Source organism: Equus asinus, chromosome 14 (assembly GCF_041296235.1).
Source record: "Equus asinus isolate D_3611 breed Donkey chromosome 14, EquAss-T2T_v2, whole genome shotgun sequence".
Classification (NCBI taxonomy): domain Eukaryota; kingdom Metazoa; phylum Chordata; class Mammalia; order Perissodactyla; family Equidae; genus Equus; species Equus asinus.
This window is the reverse complement of record NC_091803.1, coordinates 22397007-22414389: the sequence shown is the minus strand read 5'-3', so window position 1 is coordinate 22414389 and position 17383 is coordinate 22397007. Positions and strand designations below refer to the sequence as shown.

Sequence of the window (17383 nt, the reverse complement as noted above, 5' to 3'; positions counted from 1 at the left end):
CACCCCCTGAAATGAGCTGCCTTTCTCTGCCTGTCTTCGCTTTTCTGTCCCTCTTAAGGCCAAGTCAGGGCCTTTTGGGCAGGGGCAGAGCTTCAGGTAGAGGGAAGGGCTGCACAGGGAACAAGTGTCTGTCCTCCTCTGAGGCTGCAGGAGGCAGCCCCCTCTGTGGAGAGCTCCCCTACCTGGAGCGGGGAGACCTCAGCCCAGAGAGCACATTTCCTCTGGGTGGGGTCAAGAACCGTCCCCCACCCTGCTCTTGTGAACAGGTGAGGCCCTTTCCCCAGGAGCCCCCAGGTGACGCACGCAGGCCCCCTTTCTGTGGCCCAGGGAAGTGCAAACCCTCTCCACCTTCCCTCCCCCTTCTCCGCAGTCCTGCCAGCCCAGCACGTGGCCCCTGCAGAGGGGACTGGCCTGGAGCTGGGAGGGAGAGCCAGTTAGGAGCTCTGGCTACTGCCTGTACTCAAGTCCCTTGGCTCTTCTTTTCTGTTAAATTTTCTAAATGGTTATTGCTGCCACACAAGAAAACTATTGATTTTTAAATGTTTGTCTGTACCTAGCCACTGTTACTAAATTCCCCAGAGTTATAGTTATATTTGTTTTTTCTAAACAGACAGTCACACTGCCATCTGAGCGGTGATAATCTTGTCTTTTCCATTCCTGCGGTCGTATTTCTCACTTCTATTTCACGTCATAATATTGGCCTGCACGTGGAGAACAATAGTGAATACAAATGAGCGCAACCATCCGGGGCCTGGCCTCTCTGGGTGGGGATTCCTCCCTGTATGAGGATGTCTGCTGTTGTCTTGAGACAGACCACTCTTCCTTTCTTTAAGTATTATTCTTTAATGAGTTTTAAAAAGTCTTGAAGGGATGGTATATTTTACTCAGCTCCTTTGCAATATCCATAGGGACCACCCCTTTTAAAAATTGCATCTCTTGGGGCTGGCCTGGTGGCACAGCGCTTTAGTTCCTCTGTTCTGCCTTGGCGGCCCGGGGTTCCTGGGTTCGGATCCCAGGTACGGATATGCCACCTCTGGGCAAACCGTGCTGTGGTAGGCGTCCCACGTATAAAGTAGAGGAAGAGGGGCATGGATGTTAGCTCAGGGCTAATCTTCCTCAAAAAAAAAATTGTATCTCTTGATTTGATTTATCGTATTAATTGATTTTCCTAATGTTCAGTTGTAATCAAGACCTGGAATAATCGATACTCAGCTGTGGTAGGCTATGCTTTCAGCATATTTTAAATTAGATTTTCCAGTTCAAGCTTTAGGATTTCTGCATGTATCCATAAGTGAGATTTGTCAGTTGTTTTCCTTTTGTGTATTTTGGTATTAGGATTATATTGAGTTGTCCTTCTTTTCTTCATTCTGGAACAGTTTATATAACACGAGGAGTATCTATTTCTCAACAATGTGAAGAAAACTCAGGTGTAATTTTTCCTCTCTGAAAAGCTTTTCAAGTATTTTATTATAATTACTTTACAATTTCTTAAATCTTATTCCATTGCTTTTCAATCTTTTCTTAAATCAGTGCTGGTAAATTATCCTTTTTCAATAAAAGCACTAGTTTCATCAAAAATTTGAAAAATGTATTAGCTTTCAGTTATACAAAGTATTTAATAATTTTTGTTTGTTCTATATTTGTCGCTAATAACTTTTCTCAATTGTAATTTTATTTGAATATTTCTAGATTTGATATGCCAGTAATTTATATATTTTATAGTATTTTTCAAAGAATTTGCTCTTTTCTTTTGAATACAATGGTTATCATATCTGTTTGTATATTTCCCAATTAATTAATTCTGCCCTTACCCCAATTTTATCTCTTACCTCTATTATCTTTATGTCTAACTTCTTTTCTAAATTTTTCTTTGAATGTCCCCCCCCACAATCTTTTAAAATAATGAAATTCTTTTGAATGCTTTGAATTTATTTCTGAGGACAGCTTTAATACCTGTGTATTTGAGATATGTAATGTTTTTACTGTCATTTTCTTTAAAGTTTATCTTGCATTTGTGTTCTTCGTTGATCAGGAGAGTGCTTTTCAATTGTGGAAAGGTTTAGGGATTTCTGCTTAAATGTTTGCTATTAAGTCCTAGTTTCTTTGGATTTGAGCAGGAGACTGTGACCTGCTAATTTCAGCCCTGGAGAGTTAGTTGGTGTTCTCCCTGTAATCTTGCATATATCTTATATTTATAAATGTTTCATGAATGTTTTGAGAAGTGTAGCCACAGCATTCAGTACCTGGTGATGATTGAGTAATTGCGATTGTATTGCTTAAATTATCACCTTGGAAGCCAACATTGCCTAATGGAAAGAGCAAGTTGGGAGTCAAGATGAACCAGGTTCAAACCTGAGTTTTGTTATAATTAATGGCATGATCTTGTACAGGTGACCTATTATCTGGACCTCCTTTATGCCTTAGTAAAACGAAGACATCACTCTCTACCTTTCAGTGTTGCCATGAGAAGTGAACGAGACCCCTTACGTGAAAGACCCTAGCAATGTGCCTGGCCTGTAGTTCATCATAATAAATGGCAACCATGATTAATTTTTGCCTACTTGGTCTGCTATTGACGGATAGTCCATCAAAGTCTTATCTCTCTCAGCTCAGGAAAATGTCTTGTTGTTGCACCTTTGAGGATTCTCATGTTTTTCTTCCTTGTGAAATTCAAGTCTCTGGTTTCTGTCTTTTGTCTCTGTCATCTTCTGTCTCATCATTTTATTTTTCTCTTACTTCCCTCTGTCTTTATTTAAAGTAAGTTAGAGTTGTAGGTTATTCCTACGATTGTCTCTGCTGCTGCTGCTGCTACTTATTACTGCTACTGCAATTGCTTTTTTCCCTACATAATATCATATTATATTTTCCAAATAGCACTTATGTTTGCCTACATAAAATCAATATGCTAATTCATTATTTTTAAGTAATATGTAGAGGAGTATACTAAGTAGAAATGTACAAGTGGAAAGTTCATAATGTATAGATTTCAGTTTTTGAATACACAATGACCTCTCTTTTCTGCCCTTCCCAACTTGTGCACCCTGCCTTTCCCTGTTTATTTATCGTATTATATGTAGGCACTACTCTGCTAATATATTTTGGACCCTCTAACACATACCCAAAAAAATATAAATTAAAAAGGATGAATACAAATAGATATGGATGGAGCTTATAATATTTTTTCTGGCACCATAGTGAATGTTCTTGAGTGTCCCTTGCCTTGCTGTCACCTTGGAGACCACTGTCCTAGACCATATGGAGTTTCTCTGCTTTTTGCTTCTGCAGCACTTCCCTTTTACAGAAAACACACACTTTTGGTTCCTTGTTTGTCTCCCTTCCTAACTGAACTCTAACTTCCAAGAGGACACTGTTGATGTCTTGTGTGTTCACTGCAACATCCCCAAGGCCTAGCACAATGGCTGTCACATAATGAGTTTGGGTGCGTATTTGTTGACTTGACTGAGGAGTTGCAGTTCTCTGCCAATGGATCCCAAGTAGACCTTGACTTTGCTAGTGCATTATTCGTGTCCTTGCATTTTCTCCTCACTGAAGCCAGGTCCGTCTTCCTTCCACTTGTAGAAGGCTTCTCCCCTCATCCTCATATGTCTGTACAAACTCTTGTTTGTGCAGGGCTATTTTCATCTATCATTCTTGAAATACAAAGCAGGTATTCCTTAAACTTTCTTCTCTTTCTAGTAGTGAATGATTTTCGGAAGTGTTTTCTTTGGGTATACAGGATAGTGTTTCTCTTCTCTTTTGGACTTATCCCTGTTTACTTTTCCTTAGTTTTCAATTCTTAACTTGGAGACCTGGGTCCCACCGTTGCCCAACCATCAGCATGTGTGGGTGTCACTGACTACCTTCTCTTCCCACTTGGGTTTCAGATTATTTCAGTTGTGGGGTGGAATTGTTCAGTACCTAGTTTTTGGTGTGTAGTAAGTATTAGGTAAAAGAATACTGGACAGAGTGTGATTGTTTTCCTGCTTCCACTCACCAGTTCTCTAAACCTGAGAAGAATTTATAGGAAAAGAATCATGGTCAAGAAGCAGTACATAAAAAGTGATAACTGCCAACACATACTGCATTCTGGGTTCCTACTGTCTCCTACCTGCTTCGAGCACTCCACAGAAGGAGACCTCCCACACGCTGTGCAGTGCTGGCCCATGCTGGAACTTCTGCCTATGTGATATGCTAGGGCTGTACCTACAAGTGGAGGTTGAACGTGGACCACTACAAGGGAGAGGAAAAGAACGGCGAAAGGGGACAAGATGCTAGATTTCCCAGCAACCCAGGGACACACACTCAGGAGCTTGCAAACATTTTGCAAAGTCTGGGTCTCTGAGCTTGGGGTGGACCATGTATGATGCTCATGCTTCTTCCTACCACTTCCTGGCAGTTGTTGCAGTTCCCTTTCTAAGAGTGCAGCCTGCACAGACCACCAGTTTTATTTCTCCATCTGCTTCACTGGAACTGTGGTTAGTAACCATTTCCCCAGATTTTTTCAAGTGGTCGATGGTTATCTTCAGCTTCTGGCTATCAAAGAATTTCTGTGAGTTTTTGTCTTTTTCTAGTTTCATGGATTCTTTAATGGAAAGTTGAGCAAGACACATTAGAAACTTTTCTTCATTCTTCTTAATCCTGAAGTCAAGATTATTCTGCAGTCACTGCACCCGTTTTCTCAAAATGTACTCCCTCCCTTACATATTTCAGACCAGCACTTTTAAGCCAAAACTATTGTCTGGAGGTTAGAAACGACCTTGCAACTGTTGGAGTAGAAGGTGAGTTTGGTGCTAGTAAGATGCATGGTCTGTCTTGTCTTGATAATATCTCTTCCATCTTGATCCCTGAGAGAGACGTGTGCATAAGAGCAGTAGGAATGAGAAATAAAGTGCCCCTTTATATTCAGCCTTGCTCATGGCCCATATCCCCATGCAGAAAAGAAGAAAGGAGGTAGGCTGGCTTGGCTTGCTCTGACGAGACCAGGCCTGGATGAATCTAGCGCATAGATGGGAAACCCTATCAGGCAGTAGGCTCCAGCTGTGAGCATGGACTTTGAACAAATCCTGAGAGCCAACCGTCTCTGATTAGCTACTGCTCTTCTTTGGAGGAGAGAGGTGAGGGAGGGCAGTGGTAGTGCTAGGAGGTGCCACCAGCATCCACCAATCCCATCTTCACCCGACTACTCCTTGGCTTTCTTATTCTGCTAGAGTCAATTGTTATTTCCCATTCAGATGTTAAATGTAAAAAAAAGCATTTTTTCTATTTTTATTGTTCTGTATTATATAATACATGCAAAAATTTTGTGCTTCCTGGGACACTGGGTTGCTGGAGGCAGGTGTACTGCTCTGGGTTGTCTGGGCCTCAGTTCTGCTTTTACCAACAGGGTGAGAATGGGGCAGTTCAGGACCTAGGAGAGCTTGATGTCTGTAAATTTCCATGAACAGAAGCAGAGGATGAAGAGACTGTGCTAGTCCTTTCAGAAAAATGGCCATGGTGCTGCACAGAGTTAAGCATCTCAGGTCTAGGAAGACCCTACCTTGTGTTACCAGCAGCCGCAAGATCTATGTTAGGGACTCTGAACCATAAGAAGCCTTGCATCCATTTCTGTCCTAGGTGGGAGTATTGATTTTGATAAATTTCTGTTGCCTTGGCTCAATGACTCAAGGACTTAGAATGAAGTTGGAGATGTGTGCAGAAAAGAGTTAACACAGCAGACTACCCTTAGAAAGGCCTGTTTGCAAGGTTAGCCCTGGGCTGATGTCTGGGAAATTGGATTGGGGAGGCTTCCCATCATTCCTAGAACTGATAACTGTGGCTTAATGTGCCTAACTGTTCATGCATACAGTATGGTTTGTGCTAAGCACCTGCTTTCCTTCTGGGAGTCTTGAATTTTAGAACATGCCAGGCACAGGGTGCCTACTTGGCCAGTCCCCAGTAAACAACTTGGACACTGGGACTCTAATGAGCTTTCCTGGTAGACAGGATTTCACATATGTTACCACTACTCATTGCTCGTGGAATTAAGCATGTCCTGTTGTCTCCATTGGGAGAGGATTCTGGAAGGTTGTACCTGGTTTCCTCCAGACTTCACCCTGTGCACTTTTCTCCTTTGACGATTGTATTTTATATTCTGTCTCAGTAATGAATCATGCTCATGAGTAGGACTATATGCTGTTCTGGGAGTCTCTTAGTGAACCATTGAACCTGGGGATAGGTTTTGAGATCCCTCCAACACATAGTCCACCAACCCAGGTTGAGATCTCACCGCTACACAGCCTACCAACTCAGGGTGACATCCCTCCAATACAGTCCGACCTGGAAAACTACAGGCTCCTTCCAACCAGGTTCCTGCTCCTAAGGCCCTTCTGTGTTCAAATTCAGGTGCTGCTGCCAGGGCAAGGACCTGGTTTTGGCCACCCCCACCCCCAGGTACAGTAATCAGCCATGCAAGGTCCCTTTCTCAGCCTTCATCCTACTTTGCCCTCTGTGGCATTTAACATTACTGGAGACTAACTACCTGCCCCTTATTGAAGAACTCCCTTGACATCTAGGGCGACCCTCTATCTGTCCTGGTTCTCCTCTCAGACACTTCCTTTCCAATGCCCTGCTCCTCCTGCTTCTGACATAGAGTATAGCAGGATATCAACATGGCACTCTTATGTCTCAATTTGAGGCATTAACTCACAGAACAAAACAGTAAGTACCAAGTAAGTGCCAAGAGCCCATTGTTCTTCCCTTCCTTTCTGTGTTAGTCAGCTCGGCCTGTCAAAACAAAATACCACAGACTAGGTGGCTCAAACAACAGAAATTTATTTCTCTCAGTTCTAGGGGCTAGAAGTCCAAGATTAAGGTTCTGGGAGGGTTGGTTTCTGGTGGGAGCTCTCTCCTTTGCTTGTAAATGGCCACCTTCTCACTATGTCCTCGTGTGGCCTTTTCTCTGTGTGCGTATTCCTGGTGTTTCTTCCTCTTCTTATAAGGACATCATTCCTTTTGGATCAGGGCTCACCCTTATGACCTCATTTAACCTTAGTTACCTCCTTAAGGCCCTATTTCTAAATACAGTTATATTGGGGGATCATATAAGGGCTTCAACATATGAATTTGGGGGGACACAGTTTAGTCCCTAACACTTGACAAGAGGTTGACGTGGAAGCATTAGGCAAAATAATTTCATTGGAGAGGGTTGATGGTGGGCTTTGAATTTTCCTTAACCTTCTTGGAATAGGGAGGAGGTATTTCTCATTCAGTTAGAGCTAAAGGTGTTTCCAAAGAGCCATTTATAGAGACTGACCTATGTTCATGGGAGTTTAAAGAATGTAGGGGCTGGTGTTTGCACCTTATGTGAAACATCTAAAGACCTGGTCTAGAGCTGGAGCTGGAGCTGCTGCCTACTGTGGGCAGCTAAGCAGAGAAGGGCAGGGCTGGTTTGGGAAGAGCTGTCTTTCAGTGACATATGGGGCAAAGGAGGAGCCAGTTTGGGGCAAAGCAGAAGCCAGTTTGGGGTAGTCTTGAGGACCACCTAGAGGGTTGATGTCACCCCAGTGGAGGGAGAGGTCACCAGAAGCCCAGGGTTCTGGGGAGAGGGGTTATAAGCAGCCAATGGCGGGGAGAGGCACAGCCCATTGGAGAAACTGCAGCCTCCTCATAAGCTTATTCCAATCCAGGTGTGGCCAGAAAGCACAGCTGGGGAATGGACAGGGAGGTGGACCTAGGAAAGAGTGAAGAAAGTGACCTGCCTCTTCCCTGTGCCAGCTTACCAGCCTGGGTCAGGCCCAAGTTGAAAGAGGGAACACTTTTCAACCAAGGGAGGTCTAGAGTTATGTGATCATTAGCCTGACTGGACTTTTGATTCCTTGAGAGTCAATAACAAAGCTATGGGACCAGCCCAGTGCTTCACCCAGAGTTGAGAGAGAGCTGCAAGACAGGGGCTTGAACAAGGAGTGTGACAAAGAGTGAAGTTGTTTCTTCTTGCACCCTATAGAGTCTAACCCATCCAAGAAACCAGCTCTGTAGGCGTCCCCAAGGCCCTCCTCCATCCTCTTCTCTTCCTTCCTCCTTCTTCCTGTGCTCTCAATGAGTTCATCCAGATGGATACTGAAGACTGGATTCCTTGTTTAATTTTTAAAATTTAATTATTTTTGAGCAGGTAATACATGACATGGTTCAAAAATCAAAAAGTATATGAAGATATGGAGCGAAAATACTCATTCCTGTACCCTACCAGCCCAGACTCACCCATGAGTAAACCACTAACTATTATGAGTTTTTTGGAGGAGGGTACACTTCTAGAACTTTTATGAAAATATTTATCCAATCAAATAGGAATGTATCTTCTCCCTTACCATCTTTTTAGACAAAATTGTAGCATACAACAATACAGTTCTGCACTTTACTTTTTTCATTTGAGAAGCTATCTTGAAGATCTTAGAGATCTTTCCATAGATCCTGAAGACTTTTAGATCCACATTTTTAGCTGTTAGACACTCCCCACCCCCATCCTTTCGATACCTCAAAGCCAGCACTTCCCAAATACATGCTCCTCCTGACTTCTTCATTGTTCCTAATTAACTCCACGGTCCATCCAGTATCCCAGACACAAACTTCAGTCACCATTGTCTCTTCCTCCTTCCTGCCCGTCCAGTCAGTTGCCAAGTCTTGTCACTTCCACTGGAAATGCCCTTCCCCTGAATCCGGTCTTCTCCACTCCCGATCCTCTACTCCTCTACCTCCTTCTTCTCTATTGTCTTAGGCCAGCTCTGCCTCTCCTATCCAGCCTGTGCACTGTTATCAGCCTGATCTTTGGTAAGCAGCACAGTGATGCTCTCCCTTCCAGATGTGGACACTTTCCACGGACCCTGCATCAAGGATGAGCAGGACCTTATCTCATCCTGCTCTCTTCCCACAAACATCCTCCATCCAGCATGAAGGGAGGGTAGCCGCAGCTCCTAGACATCCTCCATCCCTCCTGGTGTCCCCCCCATTGCTCAGGCTGCTCACCTCATCTCCCTTTTCTGCTTTTTAGAGCCCTTCCCTCCTTTAAGGGCTCACTGCTGAAGTTTTGAGAATTTCCTCATTGGAGCCTTTGCTCCAGCCTTAGTCCTGCCTTAGCACAATGCTTTGAGGACAATCACAGCACGTATTGACTCTGTCCTGAGTAACAGATTGCAAGCTCCTGGAGGGTAAGTCTGGGCCTTATTTATCTCTCTGTTGCCCCACAGCACGTTGCCCATGCACCTGCTCCTTTGCAGGTGTGCTTTTGGAGTTTCGTTAATTGATTTGAATGGAGTCTCAGACATTTTTTCTTCCTCCTATCTGGTCTCCTGGTTACCCTTTAGAGCCCATCCTTTTTTTCTTTACATTCCTTTCCTTCCTTTTATTTTGCAGTGATTTTTATTATTATTTTACCTCTTCGTGAAAATTTCAGCTGGTTAGTCTTAATGAATGTTGTTCAGTCCTGGCGCTCCTGCAGCTTCCTGCCCTAGTTCAAGTTCATTACTTTGACTTACATAGCAGTGGGAAGCAACAGGACACAGTCCTTAGCAGGTTAGCTTCCTGCACTTCTTGCTAAGTGGATCATGATATTTGGAAGCTTGAGAATGGAGAATGAGGTCTGGTACGAGTGCATTCCATTCTTTCATTCTACAGTTACTTGCTTGTTCACAATTTGCAAAACAATTTAACAAAATGAAGTTTTTGCGTTCAGAACCTACTGCATTCTGTGAAAGGGGGTGGGTCTGGGAAGAAGCCCACCTTTGTATTTGGGGCATGTGAATCCATAGTAGCAGTCTGGTGTCACCCTGCCAGGCCTGGATAGGATTGTTCATCAGACCAATTCTTTTTGGTGGAAGAGGTTTCAGATGCCTGGAGGGCTTGCATGTGGGTGCCCTCTGAGAATTGTCCATCCAAAGAGAATCACTGAGACCCTGAATGTAGGAAAAATGGTGATTTAGGGAGCAAATGGCTTTCAGGCATTGGTCGTTTGCATTAAAGCTCATGGAGGGCTTCTCTCCCAGTTTCCCACTAAATTCCTTTCTAAATGCCCAGATAGGAAAACATATTATACTCTCAAACTTTGAGGAGAGATGTGAACCTCTGCTAGGACTTATGTTAGGGTCATTGATGCAGAGGGGAGATGGTGTAATGTGAAAGTTATTGTCGGGTTCTGATCAGAGTCCCTGTGCTGGCATGTACTAGCTGTGTGTCCTTAGTCTAGCTACTTTTAACCTCTTCTTGCCCAAGTCTTCTCATGGGTAAAATATGGAAGGGGAGAACCTGTTCATAGTGTTGTGGTAGAATCAGACAAGGTCACAAATGTGAAGCCCTGAGCTCAGTGCCTGGCATTTAGCGAGCATTACATAAATATTTTCTATTACTGATTATCACTCTTTGAAATGATTAAGAAAGACTTCTAGTGGCTGACCTGAGACCCAACAGCTAGACCAGACAGAGCAATTTAGATTTCAGTCTCCCTCTCTGTACCAGGCAACCGTAGCTCTCCCCTGCTGGGGAACCCTGGGATCAGGGGAAGGAGTGTTCCAGACAGAGCTCATCCCTGACCAGCCTCCTGAGAGGCAGCGAAAACACAGGCAGACTTGGAATCCCAGCTCTGCTCCCTGCATGAGCTTCTGCCAGCTACGCAAACTTTCTGTGTCTCAGTTTTCTCATCTGTAAAATGGGCTGCTGGAAGATTTATGTGAACTAGTGTATGGAAACTACTTTAAACAACGCCCACCACATTGTGAGTGCTCAGTAAATGTTAGATATTTTGATCATCAGACTTCGCAGACCTTGCCTTGGCCTGGGAATGGTTTTCGTGTGAGGAACTTAGTGGAAAACCTCTCTCTGAGATTCTGTTTGTCTCACTTCTTCTGGGATGGATGGAGGGAGGAGGTGGGCTAGAACTCTGAGAGCAGTGTTGATAGCTTGTGGGGTGTTCTCAGTTCTGTTTGTCCATTAAACTAAGATCTGCATAAGAGAGCTTTTCCTCAGTCTAAATCCACGTAGAACCTAGTACTGCCAGTGGGACTGGTGTATGTATGAGAAGGAGTCTTCATTTACTGAAAGTCTGCAGAAAATATGCTAAGTACACACATGCTTAGGAGCCAGAGCTGAGGAAATCCTAAGAGAGAAGATGAGGGGGCCCCACCCTGATTATTTCTTCAGCTGTGAGCCTGCAGGAATCTCCCTGTGCTCAATGTTAGTGAAAAAAAGGCGCGGTGGGGGGAGTGGGGGGACTCATATTTTGATCAGTAAAAAGTGTGAGGTTCCAAATGCCCTCTGCTTCATAGTGGAAGCAAATCATTCCCTGAGCTAGATAGCCCTCTCCCCCAAGGAGCAGAAAGTCTCTGTGAAGCCACCTGTACTCCTGCACCACAGATGGCACTGCCCAGAGGGTCCTGAGCACCCCTCCCTCAGCACTTCCCCTCTGGCCAAGGATTTGACTAATGAATGAGCTATTTCCTTCACCGAGGCCAGGATGTGGTTCTGAAGCATTGTTTCTGATTGTCACTTTGGGGTTGGTGTTCTCAGCCAAGGGCAGCATCTGTGAACACTCTCTGATGACTATGAGCAGAGCTCCATGCACACCAATTCCACACTGCTTCACTCCCATCACCCTGCGGGGAGGTTTCAGAGAGGTGGATGGTCTCTCTCCTCCTATCTGGAAGGTGGGCTGTTCAAAGACAGCCCCATTTTCCTGGCACTGAGCAGCAGGAGTTTGCCATCTCCTATGGACCATCCCCTTATTAGGCTCCCAAGTGAGAGGGAGCGGTGCCCACTACACCATGGCTAGGAGCTTGAGAGACCCAGCCTGGTGGACATATTTTAGTCAAGGTCTCATGGGGTCTTTGTGAAAAAGTGATCCATTCCCCTGGGCTTCTAAGCCTTTATGAACTGCCCGACCTCACCATGGGTGACAGGTAGTTGGGATGATGCCCACTGCTAATAGACCAACATTCCAGAGGGAGGGCCTGGGGAAGAAGAACCACAGTACTTGGGACATCTTCCAGTCTAGTGCTTCTCAAACTTCTTCTTTTTTTGTAATAGCCACTGCCCAGGAGGCTTTTAAGATATTTGTTTTCCTGGTTGTCCTACCCCCATGAAATTTTAATAGCAAAGATATACTGCATGTCTGTTTATGTACTGTGGCTCTAGAAGGGCCACAAACCATTGTAATATCTGAGATTGTTTGGTCCCCTAGGAACCACTTTTCTTCTCATTGAGGGTGATACTATCTCTAATGAGAATGCATATTTTAGTCTGAGACTTTTTGGCCACCCAGCCCCAGCTCGGACTAGCAGGCTGATTCAGGTGAGCCGAGGGTTAGTGCCTGTGTATAATAAATATTATCTTTGAGCAAACATCTCATCTGCATTTAAGTTCATTTCCTTGTTTTGTTTTTTCTTGAAAAGTGAAACTATGTGGTAAAAAGGAACCAGCATATTACAGCATTTTAAGTACTACCCGTCAATACCCTGAATGAATATACCAGGAATGCATAAGAGAGCCTGTTTCTTCCCTGTATCTCTGTCAACATTGAGTGGTAGTCTTTTTAGAAGTATTTGCTAATTTGAAAAACAAGATGGTAACTCATTGTTACTTGAATTAGTATTCTTATGATGACCAGTGAGGGTGAAAATTTAGATCCCTTTATCTCGTTGAATGATGAGAGATAAACCAGTTTCCTCTCAGTAGTCCACTGACTGCCCCACCCCATTTGGTGACTAAATCTTCCTTTCCCACTGACTTGCCACGCCTCCCTTATCCTCTAGGAAGTTTTATCTACACTGGGACCTGTTCCTGGACTGTCTTTTCTGAATTATTGACATCTGGTGATGACATCTGCTTGACTTTTTGAAATAGGTTTTGAATGAGGCCTCTTTAAAGGCAATTGCACTCTGGGAGTGGATCCACGTGTCTGCACTTTGGCAAACTTGTGTGCAGACACCTGGGTGGTCTTCACTGCCTAGAGCCAAAATGTGGTGAGCTCTTGGTGGAGATGCCCTCTTGAGCAGTCCTAAGAGTAGAGAATGCCACACTGATGACTCATTGAGACTCGGACAATGCCCTGAATCATTGAATGCTTTTGTCTAAGTCGGCTCAAGCCCACCTTTGGGTCAGTGTCAGCTCTAGCATGAAAGATCCAATAGATGCTGAACTGAACAGAGAAAAAACAAACAAGAGACATCTTTCATTTATTCTGCAAGTACTTACTGAGTGCCTACCATGGTATTGAATATACGAAGAAGTTTCAGACTGGGTCCCTGACCTTGCAAAGCTCAGAATCCAGGTGGGAAATACACATGCAAATCAGTGACTGAGATACAGGGTGCTAAGTTCTATAAAGGATGTAAGTTAGCTTAGTAGGAGAGACAGATGAAGGTTTGGCCAACTCTGTTTAGTGAGATGAGGGTGGGTCAGGAAAAAACGAAAAGTGAACATGATATTTAAGTTCCATTTAGAGAATGAGATGGCATTCACCAGGTAGGCAAATGGAAGCCATCCCAGGTGGAGGGAACAGTGTGTACAGAGGCATGGAGCTCCGAAAAAGGATGGCATTTTGTGTAGAGGTAAGGGGCAAAAAGGGGCAACAGAGATAGTGGGACTTGAACGCTATCCTGAGGTGGTTTCCCAATTTTCAGTCATTGATGCCATTGAAGTTTCTAAAGCATGATCAGACATGCTTTGAGGGAAGTAAACTCGAAAATATATAGAAGATAGTGTGGAGGTGAGAGTGTGAGGGCAGAAAGCCTTTCTACCTGTAACATTATTATTATAACTAGAAATTAATTCTTGGAAATATTTTTCCACCACCACCACCATCTTTGGAAAGGGGACTACCAATTGGATTAACAAGGAAGATATAGTAGCCACAGGTGTTTAAGAGGTGAAATAAGTAAGACTTGATGACTAAGTTTATGTGTGAGTGACAAGGGTGAAGGAAGAGATAGGGATGAAACCATAATTTCTATCATGTACAGCTGGGCAATTTGAGGTCCAGGAGGTAGGGGAGGTGTGAGCTGTGGCCATTTAAATGAGAGGTACTGGTTGGGCATTTAGATAGAAATAGTGGGAAATGATTAGGAATATGTGGTATTGGATGTATTCCTAATTGCCAGTTGCTTGTGGTCCTTTTGGTGTTTCGGTATTTTAAGAATGTTGCACAATTTTGAGTACTGCTACCAGCGAGTCTTCATTGATTGAGATCATGCCAAGGAGAAAAGCATGGAGATGTTTATTTCATGGGGTACAGTAGGTCCATTTTAGCTACTTTTGGACTCATGTTTATATCTTCTCCTTCTAGGGGATGGCCAGGTGGATTTTGATGAATTCATGACAATTCTTGGCCCCAAACTCGTGTCTTCAGAAGGTCGCGACGGTTTTCTTGGAAACACAATAGATAGCATATTCTGGCAGGTGAGTAAGATTTTTTTTTAAGATTAAGTTTGACAGTAAACATGTGCCTGGGATTAACTGTTGACTGAATTATTGAGCTTCTGTTCAGCACATGAAGATCTCTTCTGGGCTGGAGGGGCATACATTCCTTGAATAGGATGTCTAAGTTGAAGTCCATACTGGGTCCTTTAAACAAAAAATCAAAATTATACTCATTTAAGGCTTGGAGGAGAGAAATATCTCCCTATTTTTTCCTAATATCAAAAACATTTGTACATTTTGGAGAAATGAGATTCCTTCACTTTTTAAAAAATTGAGTTCATAATAGTTTACATCAATGTGAAATTTCAGTTGTACATTATTTCTTGACTATCACTACATAAGTACTCCTCTTCACCCCCTGTGCCCACCCCCCACCCCCATTCCCCTGGTAACTACTGAACTGTTTTCTTTCTCCATGTGTTTGTTCATATTCCACATATGAGTGAAATCATCTGATGTTTATCTTTCTTAGTCTGACTTATTATGCTTAGCATAATTCCCTTCAGGTCCATCCATCTTGTTGCAAATGGGATGAGTTTGTCTTTTTTATGGCTGAGTAGTATTCCATTATATATACATACCACATCTTCTTCATCCAATCATTGGTCGATGGACACTTGGATTGTTTCCATGTCTTGGCTATTGTGAATAGTGCCGCAATGAACATATGGTTGCATATGTTACTTTGGATTGTTGATTTAAAGTTGTTTGGGAAGATATCCAGTAGTGGTATCTACTAGCTGGGTCATATGGTAGTTCTACTTTTAGTTTTTTGAGGAATCTCCATACTGTTTTCCATAGTGGCTGTACCAGTTTGTATTCCCACCAACAGTGTATGCGGGTTCCCTTTGCTCCACAGCCTCTCCAACATTTGTTATTTTTAGTTTTAGTGATTATAGCCATTTTCACAGGCATAAGGTGGTATCTTAGTGTAGTTTTGATTTGCATTTCCCTGATGATTAGTGATGTTGAACATCTTTTCCTGTGTTTATTGGCCATCTGTATATCTTCTTTGGAAAAATCTCTGTTCATCTCCTCTGCCCATTTTTTGATCAGGTTGTTTTTTTTTTATTGTTCAGTTGTGTGAGTTCCTTATATATGATGGAGATTAACCCCTTGTCAGATATATAATTTGCAAATATTTTTTCCCAATTGTTGGGTTATCTCTGTTTTGATCCTAGTTTCTTTTGCCTTGCAGAAGCTCTTTAGTCTGATGAAGTCCCACTTACTTATTTTTTCTTTTGTTTCCCTTGTCTGAGAAGACATGGTATTCAAAAAGATCCTTTTAAGTTTGATGTCAAAGAGTGTACTGCCTATATTATCTTCCAGGAGTTTTATGATTTCAGGACTTATCTTCAAGTCTTTGATACATTTGAGTTTATTTTTGCGTATGGCGTGAGATAAAGGTCTACTTTCATTCTTTTGCATGTGGCTGTCCAGTTTTCCCAACACCATTTATTGAAGAGACTTTCTTTTCTCCACTGTATGTTCTTGGCACCTTTGTTGAAGATTAGCTGTCTATAGATGTGCGGTTTTATTTCTGGGCTTTCAGTTCTGTTCCATGGATCTGTGTGTCTGTTTTTGTATGAGTACCATGCTGTTTTGATCACTATGGCTTTGTAGTACATTTCGAATTCAGGAATTGTGATGCCTCCAGCTTTGTTCTTTTTCTCAGGATTGCTTTAGCAGTTTGGGGTCTTCAGTTGCCCCATACGCATTTTAGGATTCTTAGTTCTATTTGCATGAAGAATGTCATTGGGATTCTGTTTGGAATTGCATTGAATCTATAGATTGCTTTGGGTAGTATGGACATTTTAACTATGTTTATTCTTCCAATCCATGTGCATGGAATGTCTTTCCATGTCTTTATGTCATTATCGATTTCTTTCAGTAATGTCTTATAGTTTTCATTGTGTAAGTCCTTCACCTCCTCGGTTAAGTTTATTCCTAGGTACTTTATTCTTTTAGTTGTTATTGTAAATGGAATTGTATTCTTGAGTTCTTTTTCTGTAAGTTCATTATTAGAGCATACAAAATCAACTGGTTTTTGTGAGTTGATTTTGTACCCCACAACTTTACTGTAGTTGTTCATTATTTCTAATAGTTTTCCAATGGATTTTTTAGGGTTTTCTATATTTAAGATCATGTCATCTGCAAATAGCAAGAGTTTCACTTCTTCGCTCCCTATTTGGATTCCTTTTATTCCTTTCTCTTGCGTAATTGCTCGGTAAAAACCTCCAGTGCTATATGGAATAAGAGTGGCGATAGTGGGCATCCTTGTCTTGTTCCTGTTCTCAGGGGGCTGGCATTCAATTTTTGCCCCTTGAGTATGATATTGGCTGTGGGTTTGTCATAAATGGCCTTTCTTATGTTGAGGTGATTTCCTTCTATCCCCATTTTGCTAAGAGTTTTTATCATAAATGGCTGTTGGATCTTGTCAGGTGCTTTCTCTGTACCTATTGAGATGATCATGTGGTTTTTATTCCTTAATTTGTTGATGTGGTGTATCACGTTGATTGATTTGAAGATGTTGAACCATCCCTGTGTCCCTGGTATGAATCCCACTTGATCATGATGTATGATCCTTTTGATGTATTGCTGAATTTGGGTTGCCAAAATTTTGTAGAGGATTTTTGCATCTATGGTCATCAGTGATATTGGCCTATAGTTTTCCTCTTTTGTGTTGTCCTTGTCAGGCTTTGGTATCAGAGTGATGTTGGCCTTGTAAAATGTGTTAGGAAGTGTTCCATCTTCCCTCATTTTTGGAATAGCTTGAGAAGGATGGGTATTAAATCCTCTCTGAAAGTTTAGTAGAATTCCCCAGGGAAGCCGTCTGGTCTTGGGGTTTTATTCTTCGGGATGCTTTTGATTACTGTTTCAATCTCTTTCCTTATGATTGCTCTATTCATATTGTCTGTTTCTTCTTGATTCTTCTTGATTCAGAGGT

General features: G+C 42.7%; 1 protein-coding gene across 9 annotated transcripts in view; it reads left to right on the top strand.

Moving 5' to 3' along the window:
- The window catches only part of CALN1 (calneuron 1), a 524370-nt gene that overhangs the window by 321200 nt on the left and 185787 nt on the right, over nt 1-17383 (top strand). For all 9 annotated transcript variants that reach the window (XM_070484485.1, XM_070484479.1, XM_070484478.1 and 6 more), the window contains one exon: nt 14303-14415. In XM_070484485.1, the coding sequence (XP_070340586.1) occupies nt 14303-14415 (113 nt within the window). The remainder of the gene's footprint in view (nt 1-14302; nt 14416-17383) is intronic.